Source organism: Macaca thibetana, chromosome 11 (genome assembly GCF_024542745.1).
Source record: "Macaca thibetana thibetana isolate TM-01 chromosome 11, ASM2454274v1, whole genome shotgun sequence".
Taxonomy (NCBI): domain Eukaryota; kingdom Metazoa; phylum Chordata; class Mammalia; order Primates; family Cercopithecidae; genus Macaca; species Macaca thibetana.
This window is the reverse complement of record NC_065588.1, coordinates 97,199,535-97,221,245: the sequence shown is the minus strand read 5'-3', so window position 1 is coordinate 97,221,245 and position 21,711 is coordinate 97,199,535. Positions and strand designations below refer to the sequence as shown.

Below are 21,711 nucleotides of genomic sequence, written 5' to 3'. Positions count from 1 at the left end.
CATATGATCTTTTTTAAAAGTTGTTTTGTCACCATTGCTTCCTACTGCTGAAAGTCTGTCCTTAAAGTCAAATTTCAATATATTGAGTCAAGCAGCAGATAGCAATGTGAATAGTGTAAGCCTACACTATCACATTTTGCCAGTACCTAATTTAGTAAATGTGGAACAGCAAGATCAGGTCTCATTAAAAATGAGGAGGGAAGGAGAAAATAAACATGACATTACTATTATTTTAATTTACCTACAAGAGGCCACTGATCCCAAAATTCATGGGCATTAAATACTTTATCAGTAGGCTATCTGTCTCTCAGACTAGAGGTCAGTAAGCAATGGCTCCTGGGCCATCTGGGCCACCATCTGTTTTTGTAAATAAAGTTTTATTGAAACACAGATACATTGGTTTACTATCATCTATGGCTGCTTTTGCACTATAACAGAGTTAAATAGTCATGACAGAGACCTTATGGCCCTTAAGGCTGAAAATATTAACTGATGTTTACAGAAGTTCTCCTACCTCACTCTTAGATCAGTAGGTGCTAAGGTATTTGGAAAACATTGCTCAGATATTGGAGCTACTAAAGTAAACTCTCTCTCAAATGTTTTACAGACTGTATTTGTTGTGTAAAATTTTAGACCTTACTAGCCTGAAATTCAAAGACTTTTGTACTTATCTCCTCTTGCTTTATTTTGCAAGACATGGCAAAATACTTGTGTAGCAGCTTGGCTTTTCCATAAATGAATGTGGCGGTTAGGCACACAACAGGGATCAACAAAGAGCATAAACAGAGCTCCAGCCGGGTGCGGTGGCTCACACCTGTAATCCCAGCAATTTGGAAGGCCAAGACGGACAGATCACCTGAGGTCAGGAGTTCAAGACCAGCCTGGTCAACATGGAGAAACCTCGTCTCTACTAAAAAATACAAAAATTAGCCAGGTGTGGTGGTGGGCGCCTGTAATCCCAGCTACTCAGGAGGCTGAGTAAGGGAGAACTGCTTGAACCCAGGAGGCAGAGGTTGCAGACAGCCAAGATCATGCCACTGCACTCTAGCCTGGGGGACAGAGAGAGACTCCGATTCAAAAACAGAAACAAAACAAAACAAAAAACAGAGTTCCAGAAGATTGCCAAAGGCTCACATCATCTAGTGGGTGGAGCTATAATCATCTTACATCATTCATGGAGACAAAACTGAACTGGATATAGGGTAATAATAGCTCATACTGAGATATCATGGTTAAAAACATGGACTTAGGAGCCAGACTGCAAGAGTTCAAGTCCTGCTTCCAATACTACCAACTATGTGTTTTTAATTAACCTCTAGAGGTCTCAGTTTTCTTATCTACAAAATAGAGATGATGATATCACCTACCTCATAGGATAGAACAGATTTGGGCCTATAGCAAAGACCATAAAAGATGCTGGTTATTCACAATTATATATTAACAGTGTTGTTATTGAGAAACGTTAATGGTTCAGAGTGTAGGCTCTGAAATTGGCCTATGTAGCTCGACAAGTATTCTGGTTCCACCCCGTTCAAGTTGTGTGACTTGGGACAAGTAAGTAACTTGATCTAATTATGGGATTAATAGTAACATTTACCCCACAGGGTTGGTTTTAAGATTCTATGAGTTAATACATTTAGTAATGCCTAGCACACAGTATCAGTAACTAACTCAATAAACATTAGATATTTTAAATATTATCAGTATTGGTATTATTATCATTAACATTTTCATTATTGTGCATCAGGCCTGATGCTCCACATTATGAGGTCAGTATGCCTATCAACACCACTTTAAGAATAAAGCAATTTAGGCACAGGGGAGTTAAGTAACTGGTTCCATGCATTGAATTCTTAAGTGATGGAACTGAAATCTGAGCTTTTCTAAAGGCAAGATTAGGAGACCTTTGGGCCTGCATCATAAGAGAAGCAAATTTCTTCAAGGAAAACAGGCTGATTAAGAAACAGTGTTGAGATACGTTCGTCAGCTTGCTCCTTTCTGACCGTGGACGCCGCCGAAGAAGCATCGTTAAAGTCTCTCTTCTCCCTGCCGTCATGTCTAAGTCAGAGTCTCCTAAAGAGCCGGAACAGCTGAGGAAGCTCTTCATTGGAGGGTTGAGCTTTGAAACAACCGATGAGAGCCTGAGGAGCCATTTTGAGCAATGGGGAACGCTCACGGACTGTGTGGTAATGAGAGATCCAAACACCAAGCGTTCCAGGGGCTTTGGGTTTGTCACATATGCCACTGTGGAGGAGGTGGATGCAGCTATGAATGCAAGGCCACACAAGGTGGACGGAAGAGTTGTGGAACCAAAGAGAGCTGTCTCAAGAGAAGATTCTCAAAGACCAGGTGCCCACTTAACTGTGAAAAAGATATTTGTTGGTGGCATTAAAGAAGACACCGAAGAACATCACCTAAGAGATTATTTTGAACAGTATGGGAAAATTGAAGTGATTGAAATCATGACTGACCGAGGCAGTGGCAAGAAAAGGGGCTTTGACTTTGTAACCTTTGACGACCATGACTCCGTGGATAAGATTGTCATTCAGAAATACCATACTGTGAATGGCCACAACTGTGAAGTTAGGAAAGCCCTGTCAAAGCAAGAGATGGCTAGTGCTTCATCCAGCCAAAGAGGTCGAAGTGGTTCTGGAAACTTTGGTGGTGGTCGTGGAGGTGGTTTCGGTGGGAATGACAACTTCGGTCGTGGAGGAAACTTCAGTGGTCGTGGTGGCTTTGGTGGCAGCCGTGGTGGTGGTGGATGTGGTGGCAGTGGGGATGGCTATAATGGATTTGGTAATGATGGAAGCAATTTTGGAGGTGGTGGAAGCTACAATGATTTTGGCAATTACAACAATCAGTCTTCAAATTTTGGACCCATGAAGGGAGGAAATTTTGGAGGCAGAAGCTCTGGCTCCTATGGCGGTGGAGGCCAATACTTTGCAAAACCACGAAACCAAGGTGGCTATGGTGGTTCCAGCAGCAGCAGTAGATATGGCAGTGGCAGAAGATTTGTTAGGAAACAAAGCTTAGCAGGGGAGGAGAGCCAGAGAAGTGACAGGGAAGCTACAGGTTACAACAGATTTGTGAACTCAGCCAAGCACAGTGGTGGCAGGGCCTAGCTGCTACAAAGAAGACATGTTTTAGACAAATACTCATGTATATGGGCAAAAAACTCGAGGACTGTATTTGTGACTAATTGTATAACAGGTTATTTTAGTTTCTGTTCTGTGGAAAGTGTAAAGCATTCCAACAAAGGGTTTTAATGTAGATTTTTTTTTTTTTTTGCACCCATGCTGTTGATTGCTAAATGTAATAGTCTGATCGTGATGCTGAATAAATGTCTTTTTTTTAAGGTGCTGTGTAAAGTTAGTCTACTCTGAAGCCATCTTGGTAAACTTCCCCAACAGTGTGAAGTTAGAATTCCTTCAGGGTGATGCCAGGTTCTATTTGGAATTTATATACAACCTGCTTGGGTGGAGAAGCCATTGTCTTCGGAAACCTTGGTGTAGTTGAACTGATAGTTACTGTTGTGACCTGAAGTTCACCGTTAAAAGGGATCACCCAAGCAAAATCATGGAATTATTGGTTATAAAAGTGATTGTTGGCACATCCTATGCAATATATCTAAATTGAATAATGGTACCAGATAAAATTATAGATGGGAATGAAGCTTGTGTATCATCCATTATCATGTGTAATCAATAAACGATTTAATTCTCTTGAAAAAAAAAAACCAGTGTTATGTATTAAATAACAGTTTCCATGACAACTGCTTTTCTCTCTTTTACACAATTGTGTTTGATTATAAAAACTCTACAAGTAGAGAATGTTAAGAGTTAGGAGAAAGCTCACTGATCATCTACTCCAACACCCTCATTTTCCAGATGAGGAAACTGAGGTTGAGAACAGTACAATGATTGGCTCAAGATCACACAACAATTTCAGCAGCAGAGTAAAAACTAAACTCAGATCTGGCCTCAACCAGATACCATCACAATCCATGGCTAAGGCTTAATGGAAAAACTTAAATGAAAATCCTGTTACATTATGGTTTATTTGTTATCAAATAGTGGAGAATTTGAGAAGCAAATGCTTGGAGAATATTCTATAAACAAACTCTGAAGGACAGGCATCTATGTTCACAAAATCTGGCCCCTTCTAAGAGTACACTAGACAAAAACATGCATTGTTGTGGGGATTATAAAGAGGGGGATTTTAGAACCAATGGTCCATGCATAAATATCTTCAAAGATCAGACAGACTAAATACCCTCGTAGTGCAAAGACCTGGCTAAAAGTTACATTCGCCATATAGACATCTTTTACTGAAGTCTTGCATATGGGCAACAACAGTGAGGACCTAGTGGCAGTGACCTTAACTTGCCCTCCTCACGTAATCAAATCATCAGGAAGACACATGATCAAGCCATTAAAAAACATATGAAAGGCAGAAGCAGTGATTCATGCTGCTGTTTAGATTTAAAGTGAGAATAAAGTTCTAATGCTTGTGATTTTATTATTTTATAAATTAACTTTGCAGCATTGCAACACTATATTCTCTGCATTGTAATATAATATAGTGATTAAGAACAGATTCTGGAGCCAGACCCTCTGAGTTAAAGTCTGGACTTGCTCTGCGACCTTGAATGAGGCACCTCTATGCTTCAATTTCCTCATCTGTCAAATGAGGATAAAGACAATATCTACTTTATAAGTTATTATGAAGATTAAATGAATCACATGCTTAGAAAGGCACATGTCTCTAACAAACACTCAATAAATATTAGCCATTGCTATTACTATCACTGCTATTACTGAGACATGACCTGTAGAATTTAACTTCAGCCTTCCGGAAAAGCTCAGATACCAGTCAGTATTTCCTGTTTTGAGATGTTCTTCAAACTCTGACCTCTAATAACCTCCCAGATAATCCCTGTTTCTCAATTCTGTCCGTACCTCCTTCCCCTATGTTACCCACATCTTCCTATAGCCATGCTAAACTACCCCTACAATGTGTACTGTGCTGTAACACAGCTCCAAGAACATGTGTGTGCCATCCTCTCTAACTGGAGTGTGTTCTAATACCCTCAAAGCCTGGTATCAGACAGGCTTTGACAAATTCCATTCCTCCTTCAATAGCTCAACCCTCATCATCCTGGAGTGCCTTCCCCACCTCCCCAGCAGATGAGGTTCTCCTCCCTGAGAACTTCAGTGAAATTTTACATTCTTCTATTATAACCTGTGTCCCATTACTTTGTAATTGCCTATACAAATAAAACTGCTCCTCTGGACTGTGTTCTTTCATTAATATAAACCACTTGTCTGATACTTAGAAGGCATTCAATAAATTTCCGTGGAAGGATGACAAAAAAGGGGGATTGGAGGAGCCAATTAACAGTTGTTGGATGCCTACCATGTCCCTACCATTTTGCCTGATGCTAGGAATACAAGATAAACCAGAAATGGTTACTGCCTTCATTTTTGCTGTTGGCAAAAATGTCCGTGTATCTTTCTCTAAGAATACATAGAATACTTAACTTTTAATTCATCTAGTATTTATTAAGCATTTACAATGCAATGGGCTAGGTGGTGAAATAGATGCAAAAGAGGAAAATCTGCTCTCAACCCTGAGGGTCTCCCAATTTTACAGAGAGACAACAATTAGATTTACAAATTCTAATCCAATCCCTGATCCTCAAATGAAACTGGAGCCAATAGTTATCCAAAGTCATTCTTCTCCATTAGCGGAAGTTGAGTCTAACCTATACGTCTCCACACTGCTTAATTTCTTGTTCATTTACCTAGAACATGATCTCGACTTGGAGAGAAATTATATAAAATAAAAAAGTTAAATTGAGTGCATAATAATACACCTAATATTCACATCACAAATGTGTTCCAATGGCTTGCTTCACTGTCAGAAACTTTAACAGTGCTAGCAATTTTAGAAAGTGAGATTCCTGGTAATAAATTCAAAAACATTGATATCAAGCAAGCTCCTTTTCCCCACTGTGGGTCCATTCCTTTATTCATTTAATACTCTTTCCTATAATAGGTACCCCAATATAGAGATAAAAGACAAACATCTCCCCTCCAGGAGCACAAAATCCAGCCTCATTTGCGTTACAGAAACAAAACACCTTCCCAGGGGTTGGTTACTTGAGATGCACTAACTCAGGTACCATGTAGACCTTTTTGAGATCTGAAGGCTTAGAAATAAATATTGACTAGTGAATCAAAACACGCATCATTGAGAAGGTAAAATTTAAGATTCACCAGTGGTTAATTTGCCATGTTTAAAGAATTCTCATTGCTTTTTGAAAGCAAATAATATAGGAAAAGCAAATGCCCCTTTCATTTAAAAAAATTACATTTCAACAGAATAAAATAACTTCCAGCCAGAAAACAGCATGCCCTAGGGAGATTATTCTAGTATTGCCAGTGGACAATCATGCTAACTTGTATTCATTCCAATAGCTTCAGGAAAAAAGTTATATATGGTATATTTTTATGAGTAGAGGAAGACTCAACTCAGTAAGGGTCCTGCCTTCACTCAAAGTTGCTGAGATTCTGATTCAGTGGATGGGAACTAATTTTTAAATATTAACATCATTGGATATTTACATACAAGTGGGACCCTCATTTAGTATCTCAGTGAGTGTTGATATTTTCACCAAGAGGTGTCACCAGGTACTTGAGGACAAATGGATAAAGAAGGCAAAGAGAATTAACACCTATTAAGTGCCCACGCTGTGTTGGACACAACATTGTGCATATATTATCTCACTGAATTCCCTGGACTATAATTCTTAAGAGGACAAAATTCAGTTTCATCAATATCTCCTCAGCATCTTCCGTACTGCTTGGCATACCATAGGTGCTCAGTTAATGCTGAACAGATTCTTACAACCATGCTGCAAGTCACATGGCCAGCAGGCAGGAGAGATGGTGATCAAACTCAGTGATACTTTTTCTATCCCATGAGCATATCTTCAATGAACAATATTGCTTTGTGATTCCCAAGGCTGGGATTTGGTAACTAGCTGAGATTCCCTTTTTGGATAATGCCAGTGGGCGGGGGGGCGGCGGGAGTTGAGATGCAAATTACAGTATTACTTATTCACCTGCTCGCCACTAGGGGAAGGGATAGAAGTTTGCAGAATCTACACTTATTAGTCCATGATCTTAAGAACAGCTCTGAAGTATGACATAGTGCTCAAGAGCTTGGAGTTGAGGGTCAGAGAAGATTTATGTGCAAACTCTGTCAATTACTAGCAAGTTACTTACTTCTCTGAACCCTAGTCCCTTCATCTGTAAAATAGCCATAACAGAACCAATCATGTCTAAACTCAACTATCCCTCTACTCTGTACTGGCACCTGAGAAGCTGAAAGATGCTGGAGAAAAAAACATCGCTCGACGATGTTGACTGCAAATGGATGTTTGGAACTCAGCATAGGATTGCCCAGCAATCTGACCATTTTCTAGTAAATTAACCTTTCAGTTCTCTGAAGTTACTCTTGCCAAACTCATGATTCCTCCCACCACCTCAGCTGCTGACCTCACCTCATATTCCATTAAGAAAAAAAAAAGCACATGGTCTAGAACCAACTCCAAATTGCCAACCTTCTGGAACCCATAGACTCTGCCTTCTCTGTTTCTTAAACATTAAGGTATATTTGGAAAATAAAAATTATATATATTTATGCTATAAAATGTGATGATTTGATATATATATCATATATGGTAGAATGATTAAATCAAACTAGTATATCTGGCACCTCACACACATCTTTTTTTGTGATTAGAACATTTAAAATCTAATCTCTTGGCAATTTTCAAATATACCATATATTATTATTAACTATAGTCATCATGCTGTACAATAGCTCTCCAGAACTTAGCCTTCCTGTCTCACCAAAACTTTGTGCCCATTGAACAACAGCTCTCCTTTATCTGTCCCCTACCCTCAGCCCCTTGCAATCATCATTCTGCTCTCTGCTTCTATGAGTTTTATTTTTTAATAGTCGACATATAAGTGAGATTATGCAGTATTTGTCTTTCAGTACCTGGCTCATTTCATTTAGCATAATGTCCTCCAGGTTCATCGATTTTGTCACAAATGACAAAATTTCTTTCTTTTTTAGACCCCGAACAATGAAGGCAATCTTGTGCAAAAAGAACAATGCTAAAGGCATCACATTATTTGATTTCAAAATACATTACAAAGCTAAAGTAATCAAAATAGTATGGTACTGCATAAAAACAGGCACATCAAACAATGGAAGAGAACAGAAAATCCAGTGATAAACCCTTGCATTTATGGTCGAGTGATTTTCAACAAAGGTTCCAAGAACATATGTAGAGAAAGGATAGTCTCTTCAATACATGGTCTTGAGAAATCTGCCTTCTCTGCTTCTGAAATTGAATCACATGTCTATTCTTACAGCCAACTCCTCCACCTGTCCTCCATGTCCTTGACTTATGTACTTTCCCTATAATTCTTCCGTTTCTCCACTGCATCATCAGTTTCTCCCTCTCTCCTGAATCCCTCACATCAGCAGACAAACATTTTTTAATTTCTCTCATTTTTCAAAAACATGCTTTGACTTAGCACAGCCTTCCAGCTATCATCCCATTTCCTTTCTCCCTGCAGGGGGAAACTGTAAGCAAAGGCAGCTCTCCTCTTTTCAGTTCATTCCAACAGGCTTTTTATCCTCCCCATTCCACCCTTGGACATGGCCCTTGTCGATGTCACTAGAAATTCCATCTTGATAATTCCCATGGTTTTTGTTTGTGTGTGTGTGTGTGTGTGTGTGTGTGTTCACGTTCCTTGATCTCTCACAACCTCTTTCTTCTCAAAAGGCTTTCTTTTCCTTGCCTTCAGAACCCCACACTTTTACAAATTTCCACTGCCTCAAAAAGAATTCCTTCCAGGACAAGCTACATAATTTGTAGGGCCCAGCGAAAAATAAAAATATGGAGCACTTACTAAATAATGTATTAAGAATTCAAGACTGCAACAGTAAACCATTACATCAAGTGTGGGACCTTTCCATGTATGAGAGCCCTGTGGGACTGCATGGATTGCCCACCCATGAAGCTGGCTCTGGTTGTACTTTGTTTAAAAATTAAGATTTGTTTATTCAACTGACTCCTTGGCATCTCCACTAGGATGTCTAAGAGGTATTTCTAACTTGACATGGCCAGAGCAAACTGTTAAGTTATCTCCACCCCCCAACCCACAAAATGACCTCTACCTCAGTGCTCTGGTTTCAATAAATGGCATCCTTTATTCTCCCAGTTGCTCATGCCCAAAGTCTGACAGTCATTCTTGAATCTTCTGTTGCTCTTATATCCCAGATTCAGTCCATCGGCAAATCCTATTGGCTTTACCTTTAAAATATATCCATAAGCTGACCAACTTGTTACCATGTCTACTGCTTCCACTCTGGCTAAATGTCTCTGAAACATTACAGGAGAACAATAAATATTTGTCAATAGGAAAATGGATGAATGAGGTTGTTGTGAAAATTTTGAAGCAGCTTAGGGTAAAGTTCTTATTACTATAATTTGGTGCTCAATAAATGGCAGTTATAGATAATGTGATTAATTTTTAAAAGTTTATCATCATTGTGGTTAGTTATTTACCAAACCCAAGTCCTTCTTTTTCTCTGGACACACAGCTAGACTACACTACTAGGCTCCCTTGTAGTATGTGTTTGAGTTTTGGTTAGAAGTGATGTATGCTGCCCTGGCTCATAGAACATTCCTGTGTAAAATCAGCCACACTTTCTTTTCTTGGCTTTGTGTCTGGATGGTGTACCCCAGGTTTCACTTTTAAACAACCAGATCTCATGAGAACTCACTCACTATCACAAGAACTGTAAGGGGAAAATCCACCCCCATGATCCAATCACCTCCCACCAGGTGCCTCCTCCAACACTGGGGATTACAATTCGACATGAGATGGGCAGAGACAAAAACCCAAACCACATATTCCACCTCTGGCCCCTCCCAAATCTCATGCCCCTCTCACATTGCAAAATACAATCATCCCCTTCTCAACAGTTCCCCAAAGTCTTAACTCATTTCATCATTAATTCAAAGCTCCATGGTCCAAAGTCTCATCTGAGACAAGGCAAGTCCCTTCTGCCTGGGAGCCTGTAAAATCAAAAACAAGTTAGTTACTTTCAAGATACAACGAGGGTACAGGTGTTGGGGCAATACACCCAATCAAAAGGAGAAATCAGCCAAAACGAAGGGGCTACAGGTTCTGTGCAAGTTTGAAAACCAGCAGGGCAGCTTAAAGCTCCTGGCTGGGTGTGGTGGCTCATGCATGTAATCCCAGAACTTTAGGAGGCTGAGGCAGGCAGAAGACTTGAGGCCAGAAGTTTGAGACCAGCCTGGCCAACATGGCAAAACTGCATCTCTACTAAAAATACAAAAATTAGCCAGGCAGGGTGGTGCATGCCTGTAATCCCATCTACTTGGGAGGTTGAGGCAGGAGCATTGCTTGAACCCATGAGGCAGAATTGCAGTGAGCCAAGATCATGCCACTACATTCCAGCCTGGGCAACAGAGTGAGACTCTATCTCAAACATAAAAATAAAAAAACTTAAAACTCCAAAATAATCTCCTTTGACTTCATGTCTCATATCCAGGCCACCTGATGCAAGGGCTAGGCTCCCAAAGCCTTGGGCAGTTCTGCCCCTGTGGCTCTACAGGGATCAGCTCCCATGGTTGCTGCCAAGGATTGACATTAATTGTCTGCAGCTTTTCCAGGCACATGGTACAAGCTGCCAGTGGATCTACTATTCTGCGTTCCAGAGGACAGTGGCCCTCTTCTCACTGTTCCACAAGGCAGTGCCCCAGTGAGGGACTCTGTGTGGGGGACTCCAACCCCACATTTTCCCTCCACACTGCCCTAGTAGAGGTTCTCCCTGAGGGCTCCACCCCTGCAGCAGTCTTCTGGCTGGACATCCAGCCATTCCCATACATCCTCTAAAATCTAGGCGGAGGTTCCCAAGCCTCAACTCTTGCCCTCTGCGCACATGAAGGCTTAACACCATGTGGAAGCTGCCAAGGCTTATGGGGCACCTTCTGTAGCAGTGGCCTGAGATGTATCTGGGGCCCTTTTAGCCACAGCTGGAGCTGGAATAGCTAGGACACAGGGAGCAGTGTCCTGAGGTAGCGCAGGTCAGCAGGGCCTTGGGCCCAGCCTGCAAAACCACTCTTCCCTGCTAGGCCTCTGGCCCTATGATGGGAGGAGCTGCTCTGAAATGCCTTTGAGGCATTTTCCCCATTCTCTTAGCTATTAACATTCAGTGCCTTTTCACTTACACAAATTTCTGCAGCCAGCTTGAATTCTTCCCCAGAAAATGGGCTTTTCTTTTCTACCACATAGCTGGGCTGGCATATTTTCAAAATTTTTACACTCTAATTCCCTTTGAAATATAAGTTCCAGTTCCAGGCCATTTCTTGGCTCACAAATATAAATATAGGCTGCTAGAAGCAGCCAGGCCACATCTTCAATGTTTTGCTGCTTAGAAATTTCTTTCACTAGAAACCCTAAATCATCACTCTCAAATTCAAAGTTCCACAGATCTCTAGGGCAGGCGCATGATACCTCCAACCTCTTTCCTAATGTATAACAAAAGTGACCTTTGCTCCAGTTCCCAATAAGTTCCTCATGTCCATCTGAGACCTACTCAGCCTGGACCTCATTGACCACATTGCTATCAGCATTTTGGTCACAATAACTTAACAAGCTTCTAGGAAATTCCAAACTTTCCTCCATTGTCTTCTTCTGAGCCCTCCATGCTCTTCCAACTTCTGCCCATCACCCAGTTCCAAAGTCACTTCCACAGTTTCAGATATCTTTGTAAAAATGCCCACTCTCAGTACCAATTTTCTCTATTAGTCTGTTCTCACATTGCTATAAAGAACTAACTGAGACTGGGTAATTTATAAAGAAAAAAGGTTTAATTGACTCACAATTCCACAGATTGTACAGGAAGCATGGCTGGGGAGGCCTCAAGAAACTTAAAATCATGGCAGAAGGCAAAAGGGAAGCAGGCATGGTCTTACATGGCCAAAGAAGGGGGAAGACAGACAAGAGGGAGGTGCTGCACGCTTTCAAACAACCAGATCTCGTGAGAACTCACTATCACAAGAACAGCAAGAGGGAAATCTGCCCCCATGATCAAATCACCTCCCACCAGGTCCCTCCTCCAACACTGGGATTACATTCAACATGAGATTTGGGCAGGGACACAAATCCAAACCATATTGGGATAGAATATACTTTACTTCCCACAGGAACATCAGAAAAACATTGGATTATGATGTGATAATTACTTTCAATGACTTGTAGAAATTACACAACTAAGTACTTTTCAGATGGCCAACATGTCCCATTTTTACAAAATTATAGCTGCTGAAATATAAAGTGCAAATCAGGTCATTTTTGTGCCTTTTTCCTAGCATCATACAAATTAACAAGGCTCTTACTGTAACACGTTAATTTACTGAAGCTAAAGGAGGAGCTAAATTGGACTTTTTAATGACTTGCTTAGCTGAAAATGTATGTTAATTCCATAGCTAATCATCATAATCACTTAGTTTCATAAAATGAAATGCAAATGGCTACCTAGACACATAAATACATGTTCCTGACCACACTTGGTATATGAGGATTGGTCAGAAAATAAAGCTGATCTTGAGATCATGGTTTCACTCTCCCCGGGGGCTGGTGGGCATATTTCAGCTCCCCTGTCCCACTCAATCTCCTTTGGTTTCCACTCTGACTATGACAGGATCTATCATGTTGTGGTGCAATTGTTTTATTATTTCTGTCTTAGGAAAGAGAAACTGAAGGGAAAGGTGGGAACAAAGTCTTAGTCTTCTTGGATTCTCAAAGCTTAATTCAGAGCTTGGCATTTAGTAAGGTATTCAATACATGTTGAATAAATGAATGAATGAATGAATGAATGAATGATATTGAGAAAGTTCCAGGGCTATTTGGCTACTAATACTAAGACTAGGAAAACAGCATCATCAATGCATCATAAATTCAGTAATTTGAGTTATTAGTGGCAATCATATATAAATGCAATGACATACCAGGTAAGATTGCTACTCAAAATTTACTCAGTGGCCATGATACAACAAGCAGCCCTTTTTAATAAACTAAATGTTTATGACCCCCCAAAGTTCATATGTTGAAAGTTTAATCCTCAATGTGATGATATTAGGAGGTAGGACCTTTGGGAGGTGATTAGGTCACAAGTGCAGAGCACCCCTGCCCCTGACCCATGAATGGAATTAGTGCTCTTATAAAAGAGACCCCAGAGAGCTCCCTCATCCTTTGCACCATGTGAGAATGCAGTGAGAAGATGGTCATGTATGAACCAGGAAGCTGGCCCTCACCAGATACCAAATCTGTTAGTGCTTGAATATTGGACCTCCCAGCCTCCAAAACTGCAAGAGATAAATTTCTGTTGTTTGTAAGCCATCTGATCAGAGTGTATGCAGAATGGTGAATAATGAACAGTCCTTGCTGTCAGGGCACTCAGTCTACAGAAGGAAAAAGACTTGTAAAAAGATACATTACAAACCACCAGGTGTTCAGTGCTGTAACAGAAGGGCATATAAAGTGCATTGGGGCACAGCCCTAAGAGCAGCTGATTGCCTTTAGCAGTCTTAAAAATCACTGTGCAGAGAAGCTGACTTTCATGCTGTAAACTGCAGGGTGCCAACAAGTTTGGCACAAAGTGGGGTGGGGGGTTCTTACCAAACAATACCTCATTTATTTTATATAGAGTTTGATTAAAGAAAATGCTATCTATTTTGGAATATGGCCTAGAAAGCTTCATAGGCACACTGAATTATATAATACCTCTTTGTCTCATCTTGTCCTTCTTTCAGTAAAACAGACATGATAAATGACCTTCTTTCTTTGAGGAACAGCTCATCAAAGATTTAAGGTGATATGAAAACTCAGTAATCACAAAGTGATGAATGGAGACAGATCATAAAGAACAGCCCTAGTAAAAGGATTTCCAGGGGACAATTAATATTTGGAAATAGTGATGTTAAGAGGTATAAGTGACACCTATTAGATGAGGTTTTTTGTCATCTCCTAGCACTAGGTAGGAATAATGAAATGAAGGCAGAGAATAAGTGTATCCATTCTCCAGATAAATAAGGACACATCTCAATAATACCTGAAAAAAATATCATTGTGATGAAGAAGACTTCTTTAAAACCAATAAGCCTATACTATTAACTTATGGAATCCTATATAATTATACATTTGGAACTCTGATGTGACTTCAAAAATAAATAAGAAAATAGTTCCTGCCTTGAACAGCTCCTGCATATAGAAGACTAGGTATTGATTTCCTGGACTATAGATCACCCTGCCATCCTACAAAAGTTTATTTATTGTCCTCCAGTCTATAAAAAGAGTTTACAAACCCCAATTAAAATTTAAATAAAAGCAATCATCAGATAAAAGTGACCCACAGGCTAAGGGATTAAAATAAATTATACTGTGATGGTATTTGAAAGTAAGAAAATAGAGAATCAGGATGGTTTTCTTTTAAAAAATGCCTGCAAATATATGGAATGACAAACTCATGTTTCAAGGGCTATGCTGTGAAAAAAAATTAATGAAAACTTAAAATAAATCCTCACTATATTAATTTAGTTTTGAATAGACAACAAATGCTGCTTAACTGAATTCCATCAGCTATAGAATATGATAAGGATAACTAAATAAAGGGACATAATGATTTTGCAGACTGTTAAAAATATGAGTCATATGATGCTATGGGGTTTTAAATAAGGTTTACCTTTGAAATAGAATTTGCTGCATAACTGCACAAAATATTAGAGGAAAATGTCAAAAGTGATGACTGTGTTGCTTAACTTAGGATCCCAACTTCTTTCCAGCAACGCTTTCCACAGTTATGTCTGTCTCCAAGTCCCAGAAACTGCTCCCTTTTGTCACTGGTTTAGGCCTCTATAACCCTTGACGAATTTTTCCTCAACTATCCCAATTTGAGCATGCTGTTTTCTATTGAGATCCTGAAGTGGGATTCTGGGATTAGACTGATCGTGTTGTTGAGAAACACAGGTAGAACCTCCTTGCCAAGAAAAAACAGAAAACAAATAATCCAGGACAAATGGTGACATCAGTTACTCAAGTTGTTTCTAGCAGTGACAGGAGATGAAATGCAGGTGGAAGGGGAGATGCTGGGAGGTCAGTGGCAGAGGCACTTAATTGTTCTGGTTACAGCAGTGACTATAAAGATTGCTGAGTCTCTTGGCTTCTTCTCACAGCCTTAGAAGGTGTACAAAAGGAAAATGAGAAACTGAAATCTCTGAATGTACAATTGAGAGCATGCATAGAAAAAAATCAGAGAGTCCCTGTAGCTATTCAGATGGTATAATTGCAGCAACCCCTCATCTTCCAGAGTCCCACGGCAGATATGACTGAGGACAAAGCTCAGAGCCTAACAAATTTGCAGAGCTGCAGCACCAAGTACATGATCAGCTCATACCAGGGGTTTCATATCAAGGGAATGTGACCCTGATAATTAGATTGCGATCATTTGGGCAGACACAGACAAATATGAAAACTTCAAACCCACAAAATCCTATTGCCTATGGGGACAGATTTGTCCTCCCTGTCTAAGAAGAACAGCTTTTCCATGCATAATAACCTGCTGGTCATTCCCTCAGGACTCACTCCTACCACCTCTCACTGCCTCTTGATCTAAGACTCAGGTCCCAGTGCAGCCCAGAGGGAGAAATATGAGACAGCCTACATCCCTTATACAAGAAATCTTTCATAAGATTTATAGAACCTCACACCAGTCTGTATTGGCAAGAACCAGGAGAGAAGTATCAGTTCCCAAAGGCATTAGATCAATGAGGACAAAACATAAGGCTTGATCTCATTAAATTCACTGATGGGATATACTCACCCAGGACTTAGGATTCAATGTTTTAGCTTGAGTACCAGGGGGTGGCATCAGTAATCTACCTAATTGGCCAATTAAAGCCTGGACTCAAGGGTGGCCTGTGTTTATGTGGTTGAACTGAACTTCCGTGGCATCCTGTGGAGTAGGGAGTTGGCAAACTACAGCCTGTGGGCCACATCTGGCCTGCTGTCTGTTTCTGTATGGCCTGAAAGGTAAGAATGGTTTTTACAATTTTTAAATGTTAAACAAACAAACAAAACTATCAGCCTTTGGCAAGAATGCCTGTTGAATTTCTGTCTCTTGGCTCACAAAGCCTAAAATATTTATGATCTGGTCCTGAGCTGATCCTGCTGGAGAGGAAGAAGTCTAAAGTCTCAGATATGGGAGTGGTGAAGCGGACCCAGGATAAGCAATAGCCATTCTCTAACCACAGCTCCCATAAGGGGGAGGAGAAGTACTCTTGGAAAACTTGTGGTGGCTGTCCTGGGTGTGGTGGCTTTCTTCTGCAGCCTGTAAAATGGGAGGGGGGTGGCTGAAATGGAATCAGTGTCTTTGATGTTAATAGAGATAAAGGAACCCAAGAGTGAGGAAGAACAACTGATTGGTGGCATTTAACTGTCAGAAACAAGGTAAATGAAACCAACCGCAGGGATGAGTGGTAATCAGAGTCTTATTCCACAGGGATCTGTGGTGGTGACTAAATGATCTCAGAAATAGAAACAGAAATAGATGGACCACCTACTAAGGTGCTACTTAGCATATAGAAGAGAAAAAATTCTACTCTCGTGGGCTGGGACCTAATGCAGTCACCACAGTAAGGATTCCAGCCTCTTACCAAGTTCCACTGACCTAGAGCCTCTCAATAGAGGAAGTGGTTGGGTGTCTTTGAGAGGGCCCAACAATGCTGCCTCAGGTGCATGCTGTGACTCACCCTTCAAGCCTCCCACACAGCATCCTATGGCTGTTTCCAGGGTGACTGTGCACTGAAGAAAGAAAGACTCAGGCTTTCCCCAGGTTACCTATGGGTCTAGACTTAAGCTGCTCTCTGAAATATTGCTATGGCACACCATTCAAATGGGAGGTTGTGGAGACAGGTGACAGAGTCTTGGCCTGAGTCCATCTCAGAGTGGGTCCAACGGCACCAGAGATCCATCCTGATGTTATTTCCCCAGTACCATATTGTATAGTAGAAGCAGATAGATTTTTCAACTGGCAAAACACCACACCGGTTTACTGATTCATTGCACGAAGGCAATGAAGGGGTGCAAACGGACACTCCTAAAACTGCCCCTCCCTGTAGAATAAACTAAGAACAATGCCACACACCTGGGGGAATTGCAGAGCTTGGTGTTACTATCCAGGACTCAAAGAATGTAGGCATAATTCCTATCTTATCTTCATTTAATTCAGCAACAGTCAGACAGATGTGTGTTGGTTAATTTTATGTGTCAACCTGACTGGGCCATGGGGTGTCCATATATTTGGTTAAACGTCATTCTGAGTGTGTGTGTGTGTGTGTGTGTGTGTGTGTGTGTGTGTGTGTGTGAGAGAGAGAGAGAGAGAGTTTTTCTGGATGAGATTAACATTGGAATGGGTAGACTGAGTAAAGCAGTTTGTCCTCTACAGGCCTTATTTAACCCACTGAAACAATGAATAGACCAAAGGGACTGAATAATGACGAACTAACTCTCTGCAACTGACTGTCTTTGAGCTGGAGCATCAGTCTTCTCCTGCCTTTGGACTCAGACTCAGGCTAGACCTTATTCCATTGGCTCGCCTACTGCTCAGGCCTTTGGACATGAACTGAAAATATACCACTGGTGGCTCTCCTGGGTCTCCAGTTTGCTTAATGCTTATCTGGGGAATATACTGATTCTGGTTCTCTGGAGAACCTTGACCGATACAAGGTAGTCTGAAGACATGAAGACCGTTAAGCGACAGTCATAAACTGAATCAAGTGATATTGCCAATCACAACTGTGGCTCCAGAAGTGATATTTTTATTGCAGCAATCAACACAGAGTATGGTGCCTGGTATGTAGCTACTGACCAGACAAATGTACTCATGCCCTCATCTCCCACCTCCAGCCTCATCAGTAAAGAAAATCGGGATCTATTTGTTTACTGTGGATAGCAGTACACCTTTACTGTATCAGGCCTCTCTGTCTTGTTAGTGTCTAGAGCAAAGGCTCAATCACAGTGGGAGCTAGGAGAGGAGACAACTTCTACAAGGTTGAGCTGCTGTCACACAGAATTTATTATATGCATTTAAAAAGCATTTTACATAAACAGCATTTTGTATAACATATCTCCTCCTCAGCCAGAATGCACAGGACCAGGAACAAGGAGGGGTATCAGTGTTCTTATCCTAACTCTAACCCTAATCACTAACTATCCACTTATAGAATTTTTGTTTCTCATCTCTTTGACCCTGAGCTTGACTACACGACCTTGGAAGTCCTCATGTTCAATGTAGAAATGCTTCTATCAGGAAACACAGTCACAATTCCATTAAGGTGGAAGCGAAGACTGCCCCTGGGTAGTTTGGATTCATCATACTACTGAACCAACATGGAGAAAAGGACTCACAGAATAAGCCCAACTACCAGGGAGCAGCTGGATTGCTAATACAACATTGAGGACCATGCTTGGAACCAGATAACACTGAAGCTATCCAAAAAAGTGGGGTGGGGGACACTGAGATTCTGCCGAACAAAGGTTTCGGTCACCGCCATCCAGGCACATCCAGCTGAGGAGCTGGAGAAGGTAAGGGGAACGTGGAGTCATGGTGAGAGTAGATGCCTTACGCTTCAGAATCAAGAACTGCAGCTGTTATGGTTTCCATTATTCCTTTATTCCCTTGCTACTGGTTTGAGAGGGAGTATGACTAAAGTAAAATTATCCAACATAGAGCCATAGCTGATGAGACTTCCTGTGTCCTCTGTGAAGGGAACAGGAACTAGTTACTTAAAGAGAAGTACATATACTGAGAGGACAAAGAGATAGACTTTTCTGGATAACATCCACTTCCTCTCCGTATCTTCTCTCCTCTCTTGCCAACCCTGCCCTCCACTCTAGAGGCTGACTGGAATGGACTCTGTCAATGGGATCCCCTGCCCTGTGGCTTCTGCCAATGAAAGACACTTGTAGAAGACAGGAAAGCTAAAGGAGAGAGATGTCAGGGTATTACTACCCCAGTGGCTTTCCTATGAAATCATCCACAGCTGGCTGTGTCTCCCCACCAAGTCTGGTAGCTATGGCAATGGCTGTCTCCTCCCTCAACCTTTTTTAGACCTGGGGGAGATAAGCAGAGCTTCATTTACTAGTCCCACAGCACTGTAATGTCCCTGTGGTTTTCTTACACATTACCCACACCTTTGCAAATAGTCCCTTTATTACACTATTCTTGAATTACCCTAATTTGAGTGTTCCATCTGTTTCCTGCTGAGACCTAGATTTATACAGCATCAACAGGGTAAAATAAAATGCAAATTTTGTTTCCTGACTTTTTAATGATCACCATTCTAACTGGCGTGAGATGATATCTCATTTTGATATCAAAATTTTGATGTGCTTTTCTCTAATGACCAGTGATGATGAGCTTTTTTTCATATGTTTGTTGGCCACATAAATGTCTTCTTTTGGGACATGTCTGTTCATATCCTTTGCCCACTTTTTGATGGGGTTGTTTGTTTTTTTTCCTCATAAATCTGTTTAAGTTCCTTACAGATTCTGGATATTAGCCCTTTGTCAGATGGATCGATTGCAAAAATTTTCTTCCATTCTGTAGGTTGCCTGCTCACTCTGATGATAGTTTCTTTTGCTGTGCAGAAGCTCTTCAGTTTAATTAGATCCCATTTGTCAATCTTGGCTTTTGTTGTCATTGCTTTTTGGAGAAATATAAACACTTTGACACTGTTGGTGGGAGTGTAAATTAGTTCAACCATTGTGGAAGACAGTGTGTGGCAATTCCTCAGGATCTAGAACCAGAAATACCATTTGACCCAGCAATCCCATTACTGGGTATATACTCAAAGGATTATAAATCATTCTACTATAAAGACACATGCACACATATGTTTATTGCAGCACTATTCACAATAGCAAAGACTTGGAACTAACGCAAATGCCCATCAATGATAGACTGGATAAAGAAAATGTGGCACATATACACCATGGATGAAGCTGGAAACCATCATTCTCGGCAAACTAACACAGCAACAGAACACCAAACACGACATGTTCTTACTCATAAATGGGAGCTGAACAATGAGGACATATGGACACAAGGAAGGGAACATCCCACACTGGGGTCTGTCATGGGGTGAGGGGCTAGGGGAGGGATAGCATTAGGAGAAATACCTAATGTAGATGATGGGTTGACGGGTGCAGCAAACCACCATGGCACGTGTATACCTATGTAACAAACCTGCATGTTCTGCACATGTATCCCAGAACTTAAAGTATAATTTTAAAAAATGCAGATTTTGTGAGGAATTATGTTTTGCTTTACTGAACACACACAATATGAAAGCTCCTTGAGGCAAAAGCAGGGCTTACAATGAAAGGTGACTGTGTGTGGGGGTGTGAGTGAGAGGCTGAAGAAGGGATTACTACTGAGAATCCTAAGAAAGGAAGAGGAAGCTATAGTGGCAATCAATGCAGGGGTGAGAACTTCACATCTATGTACCTGATTTACCAAGCGGGAACGCTTTTAGGACAGAATTTTGAATAGGAATAAGAAATAATTGCTTGTAGTACACGGTGTAGCTTGAATACCCCGTATCTCTCTCCTCTTTTTCTGCTAACAGCAATCTTAATTTTTCTTGGGGGCCTGTCTTCCCTCCTCTACTTCCATGTAATTGATGTAAAATGGACCCACCCCATACCCAGCTCCAAATGGGGGCAAGTGACTCAAGCCTGTCAGAATTAGAATACTGACTTTCAAGGGCCAATTAGAATATCACATTCCCATGGCCACTGTGATTGGTTCAAGTATGGGCACAAGACATTGTTAGAGTCATATTTTGGGACTTTTGCTGCAGTGACCTGGAGAAAGGTATTCAGATGGCTAGAGTCACTGTCAGTCACCTTGCAACTAAAAGTGGACAGCCTGCTGTAGAAGGAAGCCAACCTAGAGGAAAACAGATGGAAAACAGATTGGAATAATTCGGAGGAGCTCTGATGACACTGTTCGAGCTCCCTGGATCAAACTGTGCCTGAAGAAATTTTCTTTTGCTCAAGGCACTTTGAATAAAAGATCTTACCATCAGTGATATACCAAGACAGGGCAGTGAGATCAGTTCACTGTGGGTACAGGCATTACAGGGTACTTTATAAAGAATTTGAAAACAATAATAAAACCCATCATGAGTCATTCTGCTTTTTATTATTACCATTTCTGGCAATTTTAAACCTTATCGAAATACTCTGTCCCAAAAATCTTTTTAATGGGCAAAGTTTTAAGTAATTGCTGCAATTATTGTTAAGTTTTAATAATATAATGCACATATATTTGTACATAATGAATACATAATACATAATATACTAAGTTAACCCTTTTAATCATCTATAAATAAACTTTATTCTAATTGTAAATTAATTCAGAGACCTCTCAACTATATAGTCAGTTTCCAGATATGAGTGAACTCAGCTGAAAGCCTTCATTTCAAGAGTAAGATTGTTACGGAAACTCAAAAGAGGTAGACTCAACTCAGCC

At 40.7% G+C, this 21,711-nt stretch overlaps 2 protein-coding genes across 2 annotated transcripts in view; one reads left to right on the top strand and one right to left on the bottom strand.

Moving 5' to 3' along the window:
• ANO4 (anoctamin 4) overlaps positions 1-21,711 on the bottom strand; it is a 383,617-nt gene that overhangs the window by 232,998 nt on the left and 128,908 nt on the right. The gene's annotated exons all lie outside the window — the stretch shown is intronic.
• On the top strand, positions 1,978-3,355 carry LOC126931760 (heterogeneous nuclear ribonucleoprotein A1-like). The gene has a single exon (XM_050750198.1). The coding sequence runs from the start codon at positions 2,055-2,057 to the stop codon at positions 3,120-3,122; it is 1,068 nt and encodes a 355-aa protein (XP_050606155.1). The 5' UTR covers positions 1,978-2,054; the 3' UTR covers positions 3,123-3,355.

Bases quoted from the DNA above. Each gene is read 5' to 3' on its own strand.
- LOC126931760 (XM_050750198.1), top strand. From the start codon at position 2,055: ATGTCTAAGTCAGAGTCTCCTAAAGAGCCGGAACAGCTGAGGAAGCTC.